A 25,730-nucleotide genomic window follows, 5' to 3' on the forward strand; every position below is an offset into this window, starting at 1 on the left:
GTGTGTGTGTGTGTGTGTGTGTGTGTGTTGGGGGAGGGTTACAGGGCCAGTGGGAGTGGGTGTTAGAGGATCCATGGGTTTTTTGCTCTGGTGGAATGTTCTTCAGAAGGAAGTAGATGGAGGAGACCCACTGGACTAGAGCAGACCCTCGTAGAGAAAAGATATGGTAGGCAGAGAAACCAGTTCCTACTTTTCTTTTGTCTACTCTCTGTTCTGATACAGGCAAGAAAATAGGGTACAGTGCAATCTTTATAATCTATGCTAATAAAAAGGGGCCAGAAGATGGAGTGAGGGGTACAATGGAAAGAGAAGGGAATTTGAAGTTAGAAGGTCTGGGTTCAAATCCCTTTCAGTTACTTAATAATACTTGGGCAATTGTGAGCAAGTCACTTGCTCTCTAGACCTCAGTTTCCTCATCTGTAAAATGAAGGTGTTGACTAGATGAGTGCTGAGGTCACTTCTGGATCCACATTTATGATCCTAGAAATGCATGACTTCTAACATCCCTTTAAACTCTCAATTGGTTATCCTGTGCTCCCCAAAGATTATCATGTTTGGTCTTGAAGGATATTTTGTGGTATTTCTTTTTCTTTTGTAAAATAGGAGATTTAATTATCCTAATGATGTTTTCTTCAGAGTGATGTTAAAATGAGGTTATATATCCCTTGATAGTCAGGGGAAGAGGCCAGGAGTATGCTAAGTGCTGGGGGTGTGGGGTGTGTGTATGGTGGGGGTGGAGAGACCAACATAGGATCAAAGCATGGATTAAAAAAGTCATGGATTATTAGATCTTGATGGGACCAGAGAACTCATCCAGGCCAAGTTCAATCACCTCATTCTACAGGTGAGGAATATGAGTTCCAGGGAGAGAAAGACCCTTGCCCAAAGTCACATTCAGCTGTAAAGTGCTAGAGCTGTCAGCATGAGTTGAGAGGGAGAAACCCCCCCCCCTTGGAAAGTGACCATGGTTTGGGTTATGTTCTTGGCTGGAGTGGCCCGCCAGGGAGGCAAAGAAAACTGCAAATCTGGCATTGCCCTTCATTCCAGATTAACAGGAAACTTTGAAAGCTACAGCCACTGTTTGCCGCCTTTTACAATAACACTAATGACAGATGAACTCATTAGGCATAAACATCCCTGACTGCCCCCAGGAATTCAACTTAATGGAGTATTAATTAATGTGTGATTGTTACCCAGGAAAAAAAAAAGGAATTAAAGCTATTTAATTAAGTTGATTTTTAATTTTTTGAAACGTCTGAGTTGAGAGAGATGGGCTGTGGCTGTTTCCCTGAGTGAGAATGCAAATCCAAGCCGCTCCCTATCAGGATAAAACATAAAAAGATAATGTTTTCTAAATGGATACACCCAGGGCAGATGCAGAGGGGATATCACGGAAGCTAACTTTGCATCTTTTTCCCCTAAAACCTAAGGCCGCTCTGCTGATGACTATCTGTAAAGCAAAGGGATTAGTTCTAATCTTTGTTTTCCTGCCTGGCTGCCTGTTTGCATGTGGCCCACCTGATTCCCAAAGATGATCTCAGAAAACAAAGGCATGCATACTCTCTCTGTAATCTAAGTCTGTCCTAAAGGGAATCAAATACAAGGGAACAACAGGCATGCAATGTATATAGGTGTCATTCTGTGTGTGTGTGCATGCATGAGTATGTTGGGGAAGATGAAGAGGGGGGCATATTGGATGAAGCAATATCCACAAAGATTTGTCCCTGGAAGTGGAATCTACTTCTGCCTTCCTGAGTCCTAGTGCTTGGATTGGAGGTAAGAGAGACAGAGACAGAGAGAGAAAGAAAGAGAGGGACAGAGACAGAGAGTGAGACAGGGAAAAACAGAGAGACAGAACAAAGACAGAGAGAATTAGAGACACAGAGAGAGAGAGAGACAGAGACACAGAGAAAGAGACAGAGAGAGGAAGAGAGACAGAGAGAGACAGATTAAAACAGAGACAAAGACAAAGAGAATGAGAGACAGAGGCAGAGACAGAGTAGAGAGATATATACAGAGAGAGAGAGAGAGTGAGAGAGAGAGAGACAGAGAGAGAGAGAGAGAGAGAGAGAGAGAGAGAGAAAGAGAAGCTCAGCTTTGTTTCTTCCTTCCCTGGCTTTAATTAGATTCTGCCGTTTGTCAGTTGGTGCAAACTGTTATAACAAGTCCCTGCACATCACTTGCCTCCTCACCCACTCTTTTCTCTTTTCTTTTTGGATTTCTTCCTCTTCCCTTTCTTGCCTCCTTCTTCTTTCTCCCTTCCCTTCTTCCCTTTTTTTTCATCCTTTTTCTTTTCTCATCCCCTCTTCTTTTCTTTCAGTTCCTTCTTTCCTTCTTCGACCTCCTTTTGTGTCCCCTTCTTTGCCTTCTATTCTCTCCTTTCCCCTTCCTTCTTCTTTCCTTCTTATTAATGGAATTGACACAAAAGGAGGCATATTATAACATGAGTTGTTGCTACGTTCTAAGGACCACTGGGCCCTGCCATTTGACTTGCAACTGAAACCGCCTCTATTATATATACATACATACTACATATATATATATATATGTATGTGTGTGTGTGTGTCCTCAATTAGAATGTGAATTCCTTAAAAGGAGGGGCTATCTTACTTTTCTATTTGTATACTCAATGTTTAGCAAGGTGCTTTGCACACAGTAAGTGCTTATTAAATTTTTTTTTCATTTATTTATCTTTTTTTTCTTTTCATGTTTGAAGATTGAAAGGCAAAATCAGTAGGGAGGCAAAGGTTAAAGAGGCTGGAGAGAGAGAGAGAGAGAGAGAGAGAGAGAGAGAGAGAGAGAGGGGTCGGGGAGAGAGGCTCAGTTGTGGGCACCAGATACATCAGCCAATGGGAAGGGGCAGATTTGAGAGTTTGCAGGTGGACTTCTCTTCAGGAGAAAAGGAAACTCTTCATCTAAAACTGGAGAAAAGGATGGAAAGAGAAAGACAGAAATATATTTAGTTGAAAAGATGGAGAGTTAAGACCAGAAGCAAGATAACCTCTAATCAAAAATCATACAGCCTCATGAAAAGAATACTCAATACGGCATGAGAAAACCTAGGCTCAGCACTTTGCTGTCTTGCTTCCCACCTATGTAACTTTGGGCAAATCACTTTACCTTTCTGACCCTCGAACTCCTCATCTGTAAAATAATGACTTGACCTTCCAGCTCCAAATCCTAAGAACTACTGAAAAAAACAGGAGGCCAAAATTATCTGACAAGCCTGAAGGAAAAGGGAAGGTTGTGGACTCAAGAAGAACAGAGAGATTTGGAACAGCCCCCATGAACAGAATTCTAGACAGTCAGTGAGAGATGGAGGGAGGGAATGTCAGGCAGCAGCAAATGCCCTGTGGAGTTTGTCCTGAGTCAGGTGTGCCAAGCTTCGCGCCTCTCTCTGGCAGTCCTAGGTGTTCTGAAAGCAGAAGCAAAGGAAGCTGGTTGTGAAGACTGCCCAGGGTTCGAGACTGGCATTGATGGGCATGGCGGGAGGCCACACTTTGACCATTCTCTCAGTGCTATTCTATCCCTTGCCTGCTGTAAGGCTACAGATGAAAGGTTCTACACACAAAGTTCCTTGTTTTACAGTGTCTCTACAGGTTGGTCTTCTCTTTTCCCAATTGGCCCCTACCGCCCCAAAAAAGAGGACCCAACCTTAATCTCTCCAAAGAAAGATTCCATTGTTCTTTGTCAATTGTAAAATTGATGAATTATACCTGAGATTGTGGGCAGTATATGAAGCATCAGACCTGGAGTCAGGAACACCTGAGTTCAAATCCAGGCTCAGACACCTATTAGCTGTGTGAACCTGGGCAAGTCACTTAATCCTCAGTTTCCTCATCTGTAAAATGAGCCAGAGAAAAAAATGGCAAACCACTCCAGTATCTTTGCCAAGAAAACCCCAAATGGGATTATGAAGAGTCAGATATGATTGAAACAACTGAATAACAACAACCTGGGATTGCATTTTGACACTGAGTTTTGTAAGGTAGATTGGAGAGTGGATAGGAGAGAGATGAACAGAGGCCAGGGGAGTCGATGGTTTGCAAACTGAAATGTGCACATGCAGATCTTTGGGGCTTTTACTTAAGAGCAGTCCCCTTCCCTGCATTTGGAATTGGACTCTACAGTATACCATCTCTGAATCTATTATCTGATATTGTTTGTTTCTAGGATCGGCACTAGGATCTAAGTATACCATCTGGTTTAATTTCAATTTCACTGATTGACAGGAACCCAGACAGTTCAATCTTTGACTCTTTCTGCTAATTCTAGCTCTGTCTTTCTTGCCAGTGGTAGAGATGGTATCGGTCCCTCAACCATAATCTCTCCTCATGGCTAACCACAGAATGGAGTACAGTAATTACGTAGCGAATATGATGAGAGTGATCATTTCACCTGCGTCCTTAATCTATCTTCCGTTATTCCCCATGGCCCTTTTTTCTACCAAATCCAAATCCAAACACTGCAACCCCCACCCTTTCCTCCACCACTGATGCTGAAGTAAGGTGATCCATTTTCTGTCTAATTAACCTGAACTGACTCCACTACAGCAATAGTCCCCTTGCCTAGTTAAGTCTTTAACAAGCTAGAGACTGTAGCGTGAGACCTAGTGGCTACCACAGAGCCCTTGTCCCTGCTTTTAGCCCACCTTTCCCATAGCTATCATCCAGGGAATAAACACCTGTAGAAATGCCTTCTGTCGAGTGCCTCTGCTTCCTCAGCAGCCACAACTCCTAAAAACCTGGCAAAGAAAGTTCTCACTACCAAAATCATTGGCGCTGTCAAGTGACTGAATGTGAGAAACACATACGGTTTTATCAATGGAAAAACAATAAAGAAGAAATATTGCCTTCTGCTTCTTTTTTTTTTTGCTATACCTTAAGAACCATTAGACCTTCCCATCTGATCTGCAGTAGAAACCTTCTATACATATTGCTTCATTCATTCATTCATTCATTCATTTTTGAGTGCCTCCCCCATTATAATGTGAGCACTTTCTTGTTTTTCTCCTTCTGTCCCAAGGGTTGGCACGCTGATTTGCAGGTAGTAAATACTTAATAAATGCTCCTTTCTCAGTTGGATGAAGCTACCTGAGTCTTATCCCCTAAAGGATAAGCTGGAAGGCAAACTCAATCCATCAAGGCTGGATTTGGTGGTCCATTTCTTCCCCTCCCCATCAAGTACCACTTCTGCTTAATTTCACAGCAGGAGTTAGGGATAAATGGCTGGAAAACTGGAGTAGGAAACAAGATGCTTTGTTTTTGCTTCCCTGGGAATCTTTTCTGCTGTAGAACTTAAGTCAGCTGCTTAATCTTTTTCTACTGGAATTTTTCACTTATAATCTCCAGTGGATAATATCATCCACTTTATGGTGCCTTCCAATGTCAAACAGAAATCATTTTGGGATTATAAGCTTCTTCTTGTGATCTGCACCTCTCCTCTCCTCAGCCAGTACCAATAATTAAGAGTTTAGTTGGATGTAATTACAAGATGTTGTCATTTCCCTGGAACAAGAAAAATAATCTCCTTATAGGTTTTTTTAAAAAAGAAATTGAGTTATAAAATCTCCACCAATGACCTAACATAGACTTTCTGTCCAGAACAGGGTTTATAGTATTACTTTTGCCTCCTTACTGAATCATAGGTCTATTCTAATCAGGATGAGAATGGAGGGCACTGAAGACAGGGATGAAATAGAGATAATCTCCAGACTAATTTCTTTTGCAAATTTTCTTTGAAATAACTTCTTAATCCTATTAGGTCTATTATTGCTTTGTGAGGGGATTTCTTGGAGGATCCTTGGAGATCCTTGGCCACTGAAGGATTAAAACCTTCCAGTCAGGGATGGATGACCCAAATTCAGATTGAATAGTTTGTTAATTCCATAGCTCTGGTCCTTTGGAGGTCATATCTTAGTACATATAATCTCCCTGTATGGTCAAGACCTCACTTCATATTGTGACTGCTTTTAAAGAAGCCTTCCTTTCTCTTGTAGTGGGACACATATCTGGAGTCTGGCTTCGCCCAAACTATTGACTATTTTGGTGGGATAGGGTAAGCCAGGGAGTAATATCATGACAGTGGCCTCAGACCTTGGGCACAGTTCATTGGTCTGAAATGATGGGGATGGGGATAAGGGAGGGAGGAGGCATGGGGAATGATTCCCCAGCTCCTGTTTTCTTTCTTTTCCTCTCTTCCATGGCAGTTTTGGAATCTGTTATTTAAAAAGCCCATTCAAAATAGTGTGGGCATTGTCTTTTAAAATGCATGTTCAAAAAAAATGAATACTGGAATAAATCCCTTCAGAAAGTAACCCAACACAGGTACTTCCAAGGAAGCCTAATTAAATATGGTCCCTTTCCCTTTCTTTCCTTACTTGTAGATTTTTCTCTTCAATCTAAACTCCATGACCAATTCTTTGCTGCACCCCACCCCAACTCCTTCCCTTCCCTCCCTTTCCTGACGATTTCAGCTTCCAGATAATCAAGTTGGCAGAAAAGAAGGAAATCCTACAATGTGAACTGAATCAATCTTCGAAAGGTAAAGAAGCCCAAAGATAGAGAGTGGGCTGATGGTCTCAGAAACAAACAGCTACATTCTCTGTCTCCGTCACCAAAGGCACAGCCACTGATCATAGAAATTAAAGTGGATGGCTGAGACCTAAGGAGAGAAAATAGTCTCTTCATAAATATTCATTTGCTAGCTGTCAGGTTTAGGGTATAGAGGTGGGATAGAGAGGAGAAAGTCTTTTCTTTCCTCCTGGTATGAAGGTGGTGGTAGCGGACCAATTAATAATCTCAGCACAGATCTTAAAGGCTCAACTGATAGATCAATTGTGTCCATGCCATGGTTGTCAGCTCTCTGCAAATATAACTGCCAATTAGTAGGTTAAATTTGAGAAACAAATAGGCCCTCCCCTCCTTTAGTTACCCCTTAGTCTGTTTGGCTGTGTTCACAAACAAGCTGCATTTGGCTTGTCTTCTGGAATAGCCTGGCTTCTCTCTTCCCCCCACCCCCACCCCTTTCCCTTCTCACATCTGCTCACTTGCAAAGTCTTGGTTACAGCACGATTCTAGGGCAGTGGGTCACAGCAGGCTGGCTCTTCTTAGATATTTTGGTTCTATTATCGGGGTCAACTTTCCCTAGAGTGTGATTTGAGGGGCCAGAGAAGTCTGACCTGCTTAAAAATGCCCTTTTCCCTACCATCCTGTCTAGTTGCTTAAGACATGCACTGTTATTTCTGTTTCTTTGGATTAAAGCTGCTCTTAAATCCAGTCCTTACTTGGAAGCAGGTAAAACATCCATTAGAAGGTGTCAGTATATTAGCATGGATTCATTTCTAGCAGGTAGGTGGCACAGTGGATAGAGTGTTTGACTTGGAGTCAAGAAAACATGAACTTAAATCCTGCCCCAGACACTCATTCCCTAGCTGTGTGACTGAGCAAATCATTTGCATCTCTCAGACTTAGTTTCTTCATCTGTAAAATAGGATTAATAGTATCTACCTTATAGGGTTATTTCTTTTCTTTTCTTTCTTTCTTTTTTTTTTCCTAGGCAATGGGGTTAATTGACTGGCCCAGGGTCACACAGCTAGTAAGTGTCAAGTGGCTGAGGCTAGATTTGAACTCAGGTCCTCCTGACTCCAGGACTGGTGTTCTATCCACTGTGCTACCTAGCTGCCCCTTTACAGGGTTATTTCAAGGATCAAATGAGATCACATATGCAAAGCTCTTTGTAAACCTTAAAGGGGTATATAAATACCAGCTATCTAGTAGTAGTAGTAGTAGTAATAGTAGTAGTAGTGGTAATAGTAGTAATAGTAGTAGTGGTGATCGTGGTGGTAGTAGTAGTAATAGAGGTAGTATTAATGATAATAATAGGAAGAGGAGGAGAAGTGGTAATAGTAGGAGCAGTAGCAGTCATGGTAGCGGTGGTGGTAGTAGTAGTAGTGATAATAATTGGAGGAGACAGAGAAGTGGTAATAGTGGTAGTAGTAGTAGCAGCAGCAGCAGCTGTAGTAATAGTGATTAGATAACTGTCACCTACTGAAGAATAGGGTCCTTGAGAAAAGGGATACCTGACAAGTAAGATGTTTTTATATTTTTGCTTCATAATTTAATATTTTATTTTTCCCCATTTAAATGTAAAAACAATTTTAATACTCATTTTAAAAATAGTTTTGAGTTCCAAATTCTCTCCCTGTCTCCCTCCCCTCCCCCTTCATTGAAAAGATAAGCAGTTTGATATAGGTTATGACAAGTAAGTTTTGGTAAGAGAAGTTCAGGAAGGGTCTGGAACATGGAATTGGGTCAGTCAGTCACCAAGCATTTATTAAGCACTGTGCTCAGCATTGGGGATACACAGAAAGGCAAAAAAGCAGTCTGTGCTCTCTAGGACCTCACAGTTTAATGGGGTGAGACAACATGCAAACAACTTGTATAAACAAGATATACACAGGATAAATTAGAGATAATCTCAGAAGGAAAGCACTGAGATAAAGGAGGACTGGAAAAGACTTCTGGCAGAAGGGTGGACTTCAGCCAAGACTTGAGGGAAGCCAGGGAAGCCAGGAGGGAGAGATAAGGAGGGAGAGAATTCCAGCATGGGGGACAGCTAGGGAAAATGCCCAGGGTCAGGATCGAAAGAGTCCTATCCAAAGCACACCAAGGAGGCCATTGTCTCTGGATTGCAGAGTATATGGAAGGGAAGGGAGGAAGATGTAAAATATAAGATGATTAGAAAGGTAGGAAGGAGCCAAACCAAGCAGAAGTTTTTATATTTGATCCTGGAGGCAAAAGGGAACTGTGAGAGTTATTTGAATAAGGGGGTATCCTAGTCAAAATGTCCTTTTAAGAGGATCTCTCTGACAGCTGAGTGGAGGATGGACTAGAGTGGGAAGAAGCTTGGGGCTGGGAACCCAAGCAGCAAGCTACTGCAGCGGTCTAGACGTGAAGGGCTGCAGGCCTGCCCCTCATTGGTGGCAGTATCAGAGGAAAGAAGGAAGTACATGTGAATGATGCTATGAAGGGAGAAGCTAGTAGGAAGGACTTGGCAATGGATTGTATAGGGGGTTAGAGTGAGAGAATAAAAATGACTCCTTGAAAATCTGTGGATCTGGGAGAACGATAGTATCCTCAACAGCAGCATGGAAGTCAGAAGAGGGAGGTTTAGGAGGAAAGGTAATGAGTTCTATTTTGGACATGTTGAGCTTAAGATGTCTATAAGACATCTGCTTTATGATATCTAATTGAGAGTAAAAATTGGAGATTGAAGATCAAGAAAAGGTTTTGTTCAGTCATTCAGTTATATCTGACTCTTCATGATCCCATTTGGGGTTCTCTTGGCAAAGATACTGGAGTGGTTTGTCTTTTCCTTCTCCAGTTCATTTTACAGGTGAGGAAAGTGAGGCAAACAGGGCTAAGTGACTTGGCCAGGGTCATATAGCTAGTAAGTATCTGAGACCAGATTTGAACTCAAGTCTTCCTGACTCCAGGCGTGGCGCTTTGTCTACTGTGCCATTTAGTTGCCCTAGGAAAAAGGCTTAGCTTGAACAAAGAAACTTGAGAATCATCTGCATAATGATGATAGTTTAATTCATGAGAGCTTATGTGATCACCAAGTGAAATCACATGGAAAGGAAAAGGGCCTACAACAGAATCTGGGGGACACTCATGGCTAGCAGGGGTGACCTACCTGGAGATCCAGCAAAGGAGACTGAAGATTAGTCAGGCATGGAAGAGGAGAACCAGGAGAAAACAGTGTCATAAAAACCTAGAGATAAGAGTTTTAATATACACAAGAGAAAGTGATCAACAGTGTCAAAAGCTGCAGAGAGGTCAAGAAGAAAGAAGATTGAGAAAAGGCCATGAGATTGGGTGATTAAGAGATCCCTGTCTGGGTGGTTTGCTGAAGCATTGAGCCCTGGGCAAGCAGGAACCCAGAAAAGTACCTAGTAGGAGAGACACTGACAGAGAGAGGAGAGAGGGGAGAAAGGTTGGAAGGGTTGTTGTCTAAGGCAAATTTCCTCTATTTCAGCAATTTAAGCCCATTGCTGATGCCATACCAGCATTATGAGAATCTAGAGTGAAAGGGATTTACGTTGTTGTTGTTCAGTCATGTCTGACTCTCTGTGACCCCATTTGGGGTTTTCTTGGCAGAGATACTGGAGTGGTTTATCATTTCCTTCTCCAGCTCATTTTATGGAAGAGAAAACTGAGGCAAACATGGTTAAGTGACTTGCCCAGGGTCACACAGTTACTAGGTGTCAGAGGCCAGATTTGAACTCAGGAAGAGGAGTCTTTCTGACGCTAAACTCCTCACCATCTATCTGCCTGAAAAGGATTTATAGGGGTTCTACTTACCAGCCAGGAAGCAATAAGAGAATGCCTATTTGCTTATGATAAAATGCAAAGTAAATCTGCCCTAGGGGGTTCAGATAGATAGGGACAGGTCTATCAGATAGAGAGGAAGTAAGAATGTAAGGACTGCTATTCTGGGCCACACCCCTGGTTCATCCAGCTTAGTCAGCTATCGTAGGCTGGGCCAGACTCAGGCTGGTCTTGGAAGTCAAACTCAAGACTGGAATAAAATGAGATACATATAGACTGTATCTAACAGATAAGAAAAGAAGTTTTATTTGGTGATAGCATGGCGGAGTATTCAACAAAGATACAACACTGTCTCAGATAGGCACAAACCCCCTGGTTTCCAGAGAGAAGCATGTGTGTTCAGCAGTGAGTGACAATGCCCACAGCAGTCGGACATCTGCCACGTCTGGGGGCTCTGACTCCATGTGGGCTGGCCTTGCTTTACCTTACACTCGATACTCCCATTTCCCTACTTCATGTTTCTTGCATAAGATACTCCATCTCTTGATTTTATGCCTTTTTTTGCTGGCCATCCCCCATACCTGGGATACTTTCCCTCCTCACTTGTCTCTCAGCTCTCCTTCAAGTTACTTCCAATGCTTCTGCAGGAGGCTTTTCCCATTCCTCCTGCTACTTACTGTCTTTCCTCTGAGAAATTTCCATTTGCCCTGTATTTATCTTGTATGTACATAGTGATTTGCATGTTCTTTCTCCCATTAGAGGGTAAGATCAGGGACTGTGTTATTGCCTTTCTTTGTATCCCCAGCTCAGCTTAGTACCTGGCACATAGTAAGTAAATAATAAATATTTATTGATGGACCATCTGACTTGCCCAAGATTACACAATTAATCTGTAGCAGAGCCAGGCTTAAAAACCAGATCCTTCTGACCCCACATCCAATACTTTCTTTCACTTCCCCATATACTTTTCTCCTGTAACCATTTGGAGTCTTGTTTGACTCTTTGTGACCCCATGGACCATAGCATGCCAGGCCCTTCTGTCCTCCACTATCTCCCGAAGTCTGTCCAAACTCATGTTTGTTACTTCCATGACACTATCTATCCATTTCACCCTCTGGCATCCCCTTCTCCTTCTGCCTTCAATCTTTCCCAACATCAGGGCCTTTTCCAACAAGTCCCCTCTTCTCATTATGTGGCCAAAGTACTTCAGCTTCAGCTTCAGTGTTTGTCCTTCCAGTGAATAGTCTGAACTGTCTTTAATGTCTCCCATTATTCGCTTCCTTGGTTTGATGGACTTCCTCAGTCTGAATGGACAGTGTAGTGTTCTCTGAAGTGCTGCTAGGACGTAGACCTTTCACCAATGCAGCAGCTCCAGCGTAGCTCAGGGCCGCTGTGGAAGACTGAACTCTTCTGTTCACATGCCACGGAGAAAGGAAAACTGCACTATTGAACTCAGAGTGCCAGGGAAACACGTGAATGTGGGGTGAAGGTAGGGGAGGCCCACCAGAGGAAGGGAACGAACTAGCAATTTCCCCAGAAAGACAACTCTAAAAGAACCTAAGGAGAACCTGTTGTTGCCCCGGGGTGGGGCCGTGTTAACATGGATGTGCTGAACCTGAATTCATTCACCAAATCCTCTAATATGAGACATAGGATGCAATCTTGTGACACTTGAAAGAGATATTTTTAAGATGGGTAAAAGAAAGTCTGATTTTTCCATAGCAATTTAATTTAGTAGAATTTTTTTTCCCCTTCAGAGAGTAAGAGGGAGGCATAAAACATTTCACTCACCTGTTTTTAAAATTAAGAACAGGGAGCATAAAGTTTCATTTAGTACAATAGCAGCTGTCCCAGCCCTGGGAGAAAATTATTGTCTCGACTATGGCAGCAGTAGTCAGAGCAACTACATCCCAGAAGCCAGATGAAATCAAGCCAAGGGCCACATCTGGCATCTGAGATAGAGTTCCCCACCTTAGTATTTAAAATTAAGGCTAGGAAAAACTATATATATACATATATATGTATATGTGTATATCTACACACATATATATAATATACACACACACATATATATTATATGTATATGAAAGATATCTAAATATAGCAGTGCTTAAAAGGTTGCTCTAAAATATAACATTTGCTTTTTATTTACATTTAGCTTTCTTGTAAGGAAATTTCTTATAAAGAAATTTTTGTTGGTATACATGAGTTAGGAATTTGCTCTTTTAAAATGAATTTTGTTGATATTTCTTGTTTTTGTATCAGCTAAAGTTCTCCCTGTATCTTTCCCTCTCCTTGAGTGCCACCCATTATAAGAAAGAATTTTTTTAAAAAAAGAAAAAAGAGGAAGAAAATTCAGCAATATTGATCAATACAATGAAAAAATTGGACAATCTATGCAATATTCCACATCTGTGAACCTATACTTGTGTAAAAAAAAAGTAGGGGAAGGTATCTTCTCATAGCTCCTTTTTGGAGCCAGGTGTGGAATTTTCTAATTAAATCTTGGGAAGCTAGAGCACTGGGCAGCTAGGTGGAAGAGTGGATAGAGTTCCGGGCCTGGAGTCAGGAAGACTCATCTTCCTGAGTTCAAATCTGGCCTCAGACACTTAGTAGCTGGGTGACCTTGGGCTGAAGTCATTTAAGTGACTTCACTTAGCCCTGTTTGCCTCAGTTTCCTCATCTATAAAATGAGCTAAAGAAGGAAATGGCAAACCACTATCTTTGCCAAGAAAACCCCAAATGAGATCACGAAGATTCAGAGATGATTGAAACAACTCAACAGCAACAGAAGTAGAACAGCCTCCACCAGGACCTAACCCAGTGTCTCACTGTGATATAGAAATGTCCCTGGGTTCTCCAAGGCTGTTGACTGTCAGAGTTCTAACAGGCTGGAAGGAAAGGCCCCCACGACAAAATGACTGCTTTTCAAGGACCAGCATCTCCCTCAGCAGAGAGACTCATAACAAATAGTCTGGTGAGGAAGGAGCCGTAACAGCCAGGGTCCCTGCCGTGTAGGCAAGGGTAGTTTTTGTTTCATTGTGTGTGTTTTCTCTAGAAGGAAAGGAAGCTGTCCCTAAGATTGATCAGTCCAAGAAGGCTAAGGCTCAAGCTTTCTATGTCACCTGGCTTCCTGGTCACCTGAGGGCATAAGAGAGTCCAGTCCCTTAGTCAGCAAGCAATCATCAAGTGCTCTTTCCCCACCGAGCTGCCTGAGGAGCTTATTGACCCTTGATGTGCTATTAATGAGCATGTCAGATGTGTTGGGTTTTTTTTTCTTTCTTCAAAGATTTTGTTTTGGTTGTAGTTGTCTTGGGTTATTTTTTCTTTTCTTTATTTTAGTCTTTTAAAAATGTTTAATTCTTTTTATTTGGTTGATTTGGTTTTTAAAAATTAATTTAAACTTAGATGTTTTATTGAGTATTTTTTTCTGATTTTGTTGTTGCTATTTTATGTAATTGTCAATTTGCTTCTTCCTTTTCTGACTACTGCACTAAGCAAAGGAAATATTTAAAGGAAAGCAAAAATATAGTCCCCATTTTCAAGAAGCTAACATTCTAACAGGAGAGAAAATATGCAAATATCAGTGTGTGTATGTGTGTGTGTGTGTGTGTGTGTGTGTGCGTGCACACACACGATTTATACAGTGTAAATGGAAGGGAAGCTTACTGGGAAGGCACTTGGGGGAAAGAGAAGGGATCAGGAAAGGTCTCCTGCAGATGGGTGAGCTGAAACTTGAAGGAAACCAGAGAAGCCAGGTGAGGAGGGAGAGTGTTCCAGGCATAGAGGTGGGTGGTGAGGGGAGGGAGCAACAGGCTAGGGAAAAGACAATCAGGAGATGGAGTGTCTTATATGAGGAACAGCAAGAAGACCCTGGCTGCTGGATCATAGAGTGTGTGTGGGGAAATTTCCCATCGGAAATTTTTTTCCTTCACTAAGTCCTTTCTGATGCAGCTTCAACTCATTTTATATGCACTCCCCTCGGTAAGGACACCAAGCATCTAGGAACCCTTAAGAGACACGAAGACCCTTGTTGTTCTACCTGAATCTCCTCTTTTCCAGGCCAAGTCACCTTAGTTTCCTTCATCTCTCCTTCAGTCCTTACTGGAGGCTCCCATTTTCTGTTTGTGCTGAGCACTGAATTCGGGAAGCAGTTTTCTCGAGCTGGGCATGAGGTGTCAGTGCGTCATTGACTAACTTGACTGACTTCCTGATGGAGCCCTGCCCTTACAAATAATTGATGTACCCTGATGTCAAACCAAACAGCAAACTCATTCATTCATCAGGTTTTTGTGGTGTAGGCTACCTGCCTCATAGAAAGCACTGTATGGCTAGGCATGATGAGGGGTGTGAAGAGAGGTTGTTCATGGCCGTGGTTCAGTGGTATTCCTGTGACCTTGGTCTGTCACTTGAACTTCTTCATCCTCAATTTTTTTATCTGTAAAATGGGGATAATATTTACACGACCTAACTTAAAAGGTTATTGTGAACCATAGAATCTTAGAGTTGGAAGGGACTTAAGAAATTATATAGCTCAACACTTACTCAGATGATGAATCTCTCAGGGCAGTTAGGTGGTACAGTGGATAAAGACTAAAGTCAGAGAGGCCTGAGTTCAAATCCAGGTTCAGATACATACTAGCTGTGTGACACTGGGTAAGTCACTTAACTTTTATTGGTCTCAAGTTCCTCAACTGTAAAATGGAAATAATAATAGCATCTACCTCCTGGGGTTGCTGTGAGGATCTGATGAGGTAATATTTGTAAAGTACTTAGCAGAGTATCTGGTGCATAGTAGATACTATGTAAATATTAGCTATTATTAATTTATTATTGTTGTTATTATTATTATCCCTTCCATACTATCTCTGACAAGTGGTCAATCAGGTTCAAATGAGGTGATATAGAAGTGTTTTTTAACCATAGGTTTGCCTATGGGTACATTCAGTTGGCTAGTGAATAAATTATTTATTAAATTCCTACAATGTACTAGATGGGCAGCTAGGTGGTACAATGGATAGAGTGCTGGGCCTGGAATTAGGAAGACTCATCTTCCTGAATTCAAATCTGGCCTCAGACACTTACTAACTGGGTGACCCTAGGCAAGCCGCTTCACTCTGTTTGTCTCAGTTTCCTCATCTGTAAAATGAGCTGGAGAAGGAAATGACAAACCACTCCAGTATCTTTGCCAAGAAAACCCCAAATAGGGTCATGAAGAGTTGGACATGACTGAAAAACAACAACTATGTGCCACGCATTGTGCTAAGTGCTGGGGATACCAAAAAATGGTCCCGTTCTCAAAGAATTCACAGTCTGCTGGGGGAGACAACATGCAAACAACTACGTACAAACAAGTTATATTTAATAAATAAATAAATTAGATAATAAATCAACGGAGGATGAATTAGATGTATGATCAGGAAAGACTTCTTATAGAAGGTGGGATTTTAGCTGGGATTTGAAGGCAGGCAGGGAAGCCGGGAGATGGAGATAAGGGAAAGAAAATCATTGCATAGGATATTATTATTATTACATTATTATTATTATCATTAAAGAAGTGATCGATGTGGACTGAGGCTGAGCAAGGAAGATTTCTTGGAGAACACGGCTCTTATGACAGATCTGGAATGCAAGCCCATCCAACCAACTTTTATTAAGCACCTGCTATGGGCAAGGCACCAAGACTAGGTGCTAAGGATATAGTTGTATTTTTAAACTGTCCCTGCTTGTGAAGAACTTAGCATCTATTGGGGATCTATGTTGCTGTTTGTCCTTTGTTCTCAAAGAGGACCATGACATCAGGGAGGTGATGCCATGACTTGCAAGTGAATTGGATTTAAGTGGGGGGTAGGGCTATGCAAAGTCACCAGCCTCGCTTTCTCCTCCAGAGCCATCTGGGTCCAATGGCCAGATATAGATCAGGATGACTAGAGATGGCCCTAGGCCTTTTCAAGCTAAGGTCTTTAACAGTTCTCAGTTTGACTGAGTAGGGAAAAGTTAAATAAATATATGACGTAGATGGACTGAAAATTGGTTGAAGGGCATTTGAAGGGGCAAGAGGAGCACTAAATCACAAGGACTGGAATGGATGAGTCCTCTGAAGGAGGAGCTAAGTAGAAATGGCCTGGCTGCAGAAGAGGAACCTCAATGGGGAGTGTTACTGGGACAGCATCTGTCCATCACTGGGCTTCTGGAACTTATTCATTTGTCCGTGATTTCTCAGCTCTTACTAGCAATGGCTCTGAGAGGATGTCTACATGATCCTATTGCCTTGGGCTGGGACCCCAGGGTTTTATCCTCTTGGAGGAGACTTGATCTTTCCCTTCCATAATTGGTAAACTGAACAGAGAGCTATATTGTCAATAGGATATCTTCCATTCTTGAAGGATCTGTGATCTCACCAATATCTGGAAATTGCCTTCCCCAGTGACTGTTGAAACTCATCCATGCCTTAGCATCCAATGTGATTTTTGTCCATGTCCACGTCCTTTTGCAAACCTGCAGACTTTCTACCCAGAATATTACAAGATGCCCTCTAGATTTTTTAGTATTTTGTCAATATCAGAACACAGGTAGCACAGTGGAGCTCGTGCCTGGTTCATCTTTTTTGAGTTCAAATTCGGCCTCAGACACTTACTAGGCATGTGACCCTGGGCAAGTCACTTAACCCTGTTTGCCTCAGTTTCTGCATCTGTAAAATGAACTGGAAAAGGAAATGGCAAACCACTCCAGGGCTTTGCCAAGAAAACCCCAAATGGGGTCACAAAGAGTGGCATATGACTGAAATAACTAAACAAAAACAATATCAGTGCAATGAAAATGTGAGCAGTCTATCTGTTCTTTTTATCTTTAATACATGGCAGCCTTTTCCAGTCATCTATTTATAGTAGAAATAGAAAAATGAAAAATGAGTTTTGAAAAGCAAAGTCCATTCGGTCAACAAGCTTTTACCAAGCACCTACTGTGTACCAGGCACTTTGCTAAGAGCTGAGGGTACAATAGAAAGCAAAAGACAAGTTTTGCTCTCAAGGAGCTCACAAACCAATGGGGAGAGACAAAGTGACAACAACTACATACAGAAAAGATATAATACAGGATAAATTGGAGATAGTCAACAGAGGGAGGCCAGATATTGGTCTGGCTAGAAGAAGGTGGGTTGGATGAGTCTGGTAGGATTTCTTTGTCCTCATCCCTACACTAGCTCCCCTTTGTCCCTAAGCAGAATTCCCTCTTATCTTTCCTGCCAGTTGTGGACATGGATGGAAGACCTGCAGAAGGAGCTGCTGGAAGATGTGTGCGCCGACTCGGTGGATGCTGTCCAGGAGCTAATCAAGCAGTTCCAGCAGCAGCAGACGGCCACTCTGGATGCCACACTCAATGTCATCAAGGAAGGAGAAGATCTCATTCAGCAACTCAGGTCAGTGTCACTTCTCCGGGGTGAGGTCTGTAGGAGGAGAGGGAGAAGGGAACCATAAGGTCGTCTGAGCTACTGGAGAGATCCTTCAATGGACATCAAGAGGCCTAAGTTCTAGACTTAACTGACAATAACTGGTTATATGATCTTGACCGAGTCTCTCGTGCCTTGATTTTTCCATCTGTAAAATGGGGACAAAAAGTACCCTGTCACCCAACCTATCTCACAAAATAGCTATGAGGAATAAAAGGAGACAAGTGTGGAAGTGCTTTGAAAAAGAACCTTTAAATTCTTGTGTTATTATTCAGCAGCAAACATTTCCACTGAAGTGGTAAATCTGGGGCCATTTCAACACAGTGTTGTCTCAAAATCCTTTGAAGCAATCACTCAGACTGGCTGTTTGGCATCACAGAGACATTCCTGTATGAAATGTCCCATCATGTAGCATTTGATCCAATGCCAGCCTGCAGAATTGAGAGGATGAGAGCTCACAAAAATGAATTGTCCTCAACAAACTTACATTATACTTATGGGGGAGTGAGGAGATACAAACAAAATGTTATTGGGATTCTAATAAAGGAAGTCAGGGTCACTTCTGGTTGGGGGTGTCAGGAAAGGTTTCGTCAAGGAGTACTGAAGGATGAGTAGGATTTTGACAAGCAGAGTTGGGGGGTGGGGACGTGTTCCAGTTGGATGGAAAAGTGTGAACAAGGGCAGAAAGTTGAGAGTGCCTCTAGATGTATTTGGGGAATAACAGTCCATTTTGGCTAAGGCATAAGGGTCACAAAGAGAAATGCTGGAAAGTAAGTCTGGAAAAGTGGGCTGGGGCTAAGATTATAGAAAGCATTGAATGCCAGCCAGAAAACCTGGGATTGCACTTGGTAGACATTACTATTTTATAGTTTATCATACCTGTAAAAGACTTTGGTATTTTCAAAAAAAAGGTGCTGTGGAGTCCTTGGCATCTCATTACATGCCTAGGTGCTAAATAAATATGATTTGACAAAGGTAATGATACCATATTGGAGGTCATTGGAGGTGACATATTATACAGGAATGACCACTGGCTCTGGAGTCAGAGAATCTGGGTTCAAATTCTACCTGTGACAACTGTGTGACCTTGGACAAGTCAGCTCATCTCTCTGGGCCTCAGCTTTCTCATCTGTAAATGAGGGAGCTGGCCCCAAAGGCCTTTCTTGCTCTAAATCCATGATCCTATGAATTGTTCCTCTCCTTGAAGTGATGATCTAAGGATAACAGAATTTATATGGCAAATAGCATAGGCAATCTCATTATCTCACAGGCCAACTCCTTCACATCCGGGTGTGAGAGAATAAACTCAATCAGAGATTTATTTTCGTACTCATTGCCCAATTAAATAAACAAATTAAAAAAGTATGAACTTGATTTTCAGTTGTAATTTCAGAGGTTTCTCTTCCAAACAACCCCAGAGATTCTCCAGGTTCTCTGGTGGAATCACTAACCAAACAGTCTTGGGGACCTGCATCTGCACTGACTGTTCCTGTAAGCCCCCCCCCCACCATGTCCCCAGCTTCCTCTTAGCTCACAGCCTATCTCAAGTGTCATTTGCTTCATAAAGCCTTAATTAATTGCTTCCCCCTCCCCCAGGTATAAGCATCCCTCCCTCCTCAGTTCTTTCATCCTTCTCTAAGCTGCCTTATTCACTTAGTCATATTCAAATTGCATTTCAATGTTGGTGTACATCTCTTATAACCCGCCATTAGATTGTAGGCTTCTTAAGATCAGGGAAGGAAAGAAGGAAACAAGCATTTTTTTAAGGGCCTACTACATGTTAGGCTCTATACTAAATGTTTTATAAATATCTTATTTGATGCTCACAATACCACAGGGAGGCAGGTGCTATTATCACCCACATTTTACAGTTGGGAAAACTGAGATTGACAGAGGTTAAATGATTTGTCCAAGGTTACACAACCAGTTAAGTGTCTGAGGTCGAATTTGAATTCAGATCTTCCTGACTCCAGCCGTAGTAGCCTATCCACTGTACCACCTAAACGCCTCTAAATAAAAATGAAAGGTTTGCAAAGCAATTTATATTTAACTGCAGAGGACTGGCTCTGAAGTCAGAGGAGTTGGCTTCCAATTTTGCCTCTTACATTTACTGCCTAAGCAACCTTGGGCAAAGACCTCTTCATTCTCAATTTATATATATATATGTCCTTTGTTTTATGTATGTGTGTTTTCTTGGCAAAGATACTGGAGTGGTTTGACATTTTCTTTCCCAGCTTTTTTACAGATGAGGAACTGAGGCAAACAGGGTTAAGTGACTTGCCCAGGGTCACATAGCTAGGAAGTGTCTGAAGTCAGATTTGAACTCAGGAAGATGAGTCTTCCTGACTCCAGGCCCTATACTCTATCCAGCACACTACCTAGCTGCCCTTTTATGTATGTATACTATCCTTTGTTTTAAGTATGTATAGTGATTGTATTGGAAGCAACTACATGTCTCAGTGGATAGAGCACTGGTCCTGGAGTCAGAAAGACCTGAGTTCAAATCCGGCCTCAGGCACTTACTAGTTGTGTGACCCTGGGCAAGTCACTTTACCAATCAATCTTTGCTTTAATCTACTGGAGAAAGAAATAGGAAACCACTCCAGTATCTTTGCTAAGAAAGTCCTGTGGACAGTATTGATGTGCTATGGTCCACATATGGTCCTGTGAAGAGTCAGATACGACTAAATGATTAAACGACAACAACAAATAAATGTATAATGAGGGAGCTGAACTAGATGGCCTTCCAAGTCTAGGTCTATGATTCCATGCTGAATTCATCCTTGTATCAACAGCTCCTTGTACATGCAATTAGATTCAGTACTTCATTCTGGCCACAAAAAAGAAAAGAAAGGAAGGAAGGAAGGAAGGAAGAAAGGAAGGAAGGAAAGAAGGAAGGAAGGAAGGGAAGGAAGGAAGGAAAAAAGAAAGAAAGAAGGAGAAGGAAAGGAAGGAAGGAAAGGAAGAAAAGGAAAGAAGGAAAGGAAAGAAGAAAGGAAAGGAAGGAAGGAAAGAAGGAAGGAAGGAAAGGAAAGAAGGAAGGAAGGGAAGGAAGAAAGGAAGGGAGGGAGGGAAGGAAGGAAAGGAAGGAAAGAAGGAAAGGAAGGGAGGTAAGGAAGGAAGGAAGGAAGGAAAAAAGAAAGGAAGGAACCCAGACTCTGGCATGACTGTATTAGCTATTCCTCTCAGGTCTGTGTTATTTGCAAATCTAAAAGTAAATTTGCATAGATACTAGAGAAGACCAAGGACAGAATCTAGACAAATTTTAGCCTCAAAGGGTCAAAAGAGGATGCACATCAGTGAAGGAGACAGAAATAGAAGGTAGGTGTGGAAAAGAAAAACCAAGAAAAGTGTGGGGTCTCAGAAACCAAGATAGGAGCAAATACCCTGAAGAAGGGTGGGTCAGCAGTGTCAAATGCTATAGTTTGGCTAAGGAGGATGGGAGAGTTTGCCAACCTAGCCCTTTTAAATTTTGATCCTGGTCTAAATAGTTATATAAATTTTATAGCTATTGTTTTATTACTATAAGTTATTATTTATCAATATTATGGTATTATATTACAGCTATATAAATTTTATAGCTTTTTTATGATAAATTATTATATGTTAATATAGGTATTACATTATTGTAGGTATATAAATATTATAACTATTATTTTATTAAAATTATTATATATCCATATCATAGCTATTATTATAGTTATATTAATATTATAGTTTCCACATAAGGCAGCATATCCTGATTAAGAAGACATGGTCTAGTTTTGTGTTGGTTTTGTATAAGATAGTTCTCTCAGTGGATAGAGACAGTAAAGTAAGAATGAAGTGTTCCATATCTGTACGGAACAGTTAGATACATCCAGAGAAAAGCTCTTTTTCTCACCCTCAGGCTGAATTTATAGACCCAGCAAGAGGTGACTCACATACAATGCTGTTCATAGTGAAAGGGGACCAGATGAAAGAGTAGATAATTCAGTATAAAAACATTAGCAGTTCAGGGAACTCAAGCACATGCCCAACTGACAGTGGGCCATTAACATTTTGTTTTTTCTCTTCTTTGTTGAATTTTATTTTAATGGTAGCAGAGTAAATAGAACGCTGGGCCTGGAATCATTAAGACCTGAGTTCAAATGCAGCCTCAGACACTTCCTAACTGTGACCTTGGGCAAGTTATTTAATCCTTTTTGCCTCAGTTTCCTCATCTATGAAATGAACTGGAAAAAGAAATGGCAAACTACCCCAGTAACTTTGCCAAGAAAACACCTAATGGGGTCATGAAAAGTCAGACATGACAGGACGACCAAACAGCATGTACCGGACTCTGTGTTAAGCACTGGGGAATACAATTTAATTCAACAAGCGTTTATGAAGTACCTACTATATGCCAGGAACTAAGCTAGATGGGGAGGTGAGGAGGAGAGTGGTGTAGGAAAAGGGATACAAACACAGAAGAAAATGACTCTTGCTGTCCTGGAGCTTACATTCCCCAACTTCATTGCTTCTTCTTCTCTACCACACATCTTCTGTTTTAACCAAGCCAGTCTATTTATTGCCCCTTTTAAAAGCAATATGGTAACCCTCATCCCACCCTTGGAATAACCTTATCTCCCCTCCTACTTGTCAACTAGTCCATGTCAGTTTCCATTTTTAGGGCCTAACTGAATATTTTTCCTTTGAGGAAACCTTTGCCAATTATCTACCCACCCTGGTGTGATGACTCCTTTACTGTTTCCTGAGCACTTAGGACTTCAAGCTATAATTCTAGCATATTCCCCTTGTTGACATGTTCTTTTCCATTCTTCGCCAATTGTTTGATATACATTTTCATTTGTATTTTGTCTCCCCCAAATACACTGTAAATTTCTTATGATCAGGACTGCATTTTTTTGTTGTTGGTGGGGGGAGTCATTCATAAAAATTTATATGTCACTTTATGCTTTCCAAAAGACTTTTACCTTCAAAAACCACTGGGTGCAACAGTCAGGCAATAACCGTCTTTTGCCTCTATTACCCAGTTTGGTGTTTCCATGCACATGGTAAAGGGCAAAGTGACAGCGGGATGGAGTAGGAAGAACACTGGATTGGGAACCAGGAGTCTGGCGTTCTAATCCTCATTCAGCCTCTAACTCGCTGTGAGCATCTTGCTTTCCTCCTCTGAGACTGTTTCCTTGTCTGTAGAATGAGGATGTTGGGTTTCTGAGATCCCTTTCAGCTCTAGAATGCTTGTTTATTGAACGACATAAACTTCCTCAGAGCTTTGACTTTGTATGTCGGCTCCATTGCTAGGCACATCGTAGAGACTCGGGCTCTATTAGATGGCACATGTAACATCTTACACATTGCCTTTCTTTTCTTCCTGCTCTGCTACAGGGACTCAGCGGTGTCTAGCAACAAGACGCCGCATAATAGTTCCATCAGCCACATCGAATCAGTTCTGCAGCAGCTCGATGAAGCCCAAGTGCAGATGGAAGAGCTTTTCCACGAGCGCAAAATCAAGCTGGACATCTTCCTACAGCTGCGGATCTTTGAGCAATACACCATTGAGGTAATAGACTAACTTTGTATGGAAGTGACTTTAGGGGCCAATGGCTAGCGTGGTGAGGAACTGGATCACCTAAGTGGAGGAAGAAGCGTGGCGCAGGAGATAAACCATTGACTCGGGAGTCAGAAGATCTGGGTTCAAATCCTCCCTTGGGCGCTTAGTCCTTGTGTGACCTCAAGCAAGTCACTTAACCTTTGTGGGCCTGTTTCCTCATCTGTAAAATGAAGGAACTGGACTAGCTGACCTTTCAGATTCCTTTCAGCCCTAAGTCTATGATCTTATGCCAAAGAAACAAGGAAAGGGATTTGCTAACTAATAGTCTCTGGGAGATGATGTAAGATGATATCCTTGACCCTCCACACACTGATTCATCATGCCTCGTCCCCCACGACTATGTGTGTTTGTGTCTTTTTATCTACGTACACTAAAAACCCACTTCTACATGATTTCACTTGATCCTCAAAATTACCCTTTGTGGTAGCAGGACACTCCTTTTGTTTTTGCCTGTGTTGCCTGGCATGGTTCTGCCATGTACAAGGTAAAAGAGAAAGAGATAGTGTGATATAGTCAGAAGAACATTGAACTAGGAGCCAGGACACATGGGTTCTGATCTTGGCTTTGCCACTAACTGTGGGTGAGTCATTTCTACTTTCTGGGCCTCAGTTTCCTCATCCATAAAATGAGGGAGTTGTACTAGACACCAGTGATACAGAACCCCATCTCCATTGGTTTTTTTATCTGTGTATGAATTTTCTGGAATATTTAGATAATACTGTGGAGAGTCCCATTTCCCTACTCTCCGGGCAAATTTATTTCACTGTGCCCCTTTGCTTAGTAATGGGTTTTCAAAGTCTGTCATCGTTAGCAAGTTGGCTAATCAGTCATGAGCATGGCCTTACTTCACTATCAGGAGGGCAGCTAGGTGGCACAGTGGATTGAATGCCAGGCCTGGAGTTAGGAAGACTCATCTTCATGAGTTCAATTCCAGCCTCAAACACTTACTAGCTGTGTGACCCTGGGAAAGTCCCTTCACCCTGTTTGCCTCAGTTTCCTCATCTGTAAAATGAACAGGAGAAGAAAATGTCAAACCACTCCAGTATCTTTGCCCAGAAAACCCCAAAATAGGGTCATGAAGAGTCGGACACTATTCCATTGAACAACAACAGGACTCGGGAAGGGAACAGGCTGTTTTCAAAAGCCCGTGGTATTCTCAGCACTAGGCTTGCTGTATATATAGATCAAAGTGATTGGTGCACTTGTCCAAGATAGCAGGACCCAGAGTGGAGACATGCTGGCAAACATAAAACTCATACACCCCCTAAAGCTAAGAAATTGTCCTCATTTAGTCCCACAGCAATTAAGAGAGCAGATTAAAAGGCTGATGAATGAAGAACAAAGTTTTGTCCTACTCCATAGGCTAATCAGTCCATTTCTGAAACCCCATAGTCGGGTGCCATATTGTATCTCCTTGCATATTTCACCTTCTGGTATAACAACCCTGCCTCATAAAAACAATGACCATATGTCCCAGATTTCTGGGTCGGTCCCATTTTCAAGAATAGAATGTGTACTTTTAGATAGACTTCACAAAAGGGCATAGTCTTTGTCAGGCCATGTGTTCTGATTGGGAGTGGATCAGTTTTGGACAATATGGTCCAGGTGCCTGTAATCCAGGGGCTTGCAGAATTCATCTCCCCCCAGACCCACCTATCATCTAAGGGTGGAATTATCAGGAGGGAAAATTGTGGCAGCAAATGTAGTCATTTTCCATCTGTGGTTTATATTACTATTCTCTCTTCCCAAATCACCACATAGCCCTCCGATCTGGAACATGAGCGCTCATGGTATTTGAACATGCTGTTGTTGAGGTCAAGGTTGCTGGTTTAATTTCTGTATGAGTCAGATGTACTTTACTCCATTCCATTGCCACCAACCATACCCCCTCCCCTCCCATCAACTAGCCATATGAGTTGAGCTATGTCTCTGTTCACAAAGGGACTGAGGGAAAGTGTTAATAATTTAGTGTAAATCCAATTTCTCTCCTTAAATAACAATTTAAAGTATATGCTCTGTACATGGTGAACCTTTGTAGAAGAGTACTCATTTTAGGCAATAGAAGGTATTCTAGAAAAGTATAAATCAAAGTTTTTATCAACCAGATCATATCTTAACTGCAACAATAGGATAAATTATTATTTAAAAGAATCCTTTGGTGAACTCTTTTGTAAATAAAAAAAATCACTCCCCCCAAAAATATTATTTGTATAATGAAAAGTTTTCACATATTGGGTTTGCTTTAAAAGTAGCCTCTTGGCTGGTCTTGGATGAGTCTTTAACCTTGTTTCTTGAGGGCTACTCAAAAAACATGCCCCCTCCAAATATCTCTCCAACTGGTCTATCACCATTCCCT

The 25,730-nt window shown here is 41.7% G+C and overlaps 1 protein-coding gene across 1 annotated transcript in view; it reads left to right on the plus strand.

The window, feature by feature from the left end:
• Positions 1 to 25,730, plus strand: part of KALRN (kalirin RhoGEF kinase) — a 966,578-nt gene that overhangs the window by 511,550 nt on the left and 429,298 nt on the right. Inside the window, exons 12-13 of the mRNA XM_027845153.1 lie at positions 17,579 to 17,748; positions 23,149 to 23,323. Coding sequence (XP_027700954.1) covers positions 17,579 to 17,748; positions 23,149 to 23,323 — 345 coding nt within the window. The remainder of the gene's footprint in view (positions 1 to 17,578; positions 17,749 to 23,148; positions 23,324 to 25,730) is intronic.

The sequence above is a fragment of the Vombatus ursinus genome, unplaced genomic scaffold, assembly GCF_900497805.2.
Source record: "Vombatus ursinus unplaced genomic scaffold, bare-nosed wombat genome assembly UNPS02014959.1, whole genome shotgun sequence".
Lineage (NCBI taxonomy): Eukaryota > Metazoa > Chordata > Mammalia > Diprotodontia > Vombatidae > Vombatus > Vombatus ursinus.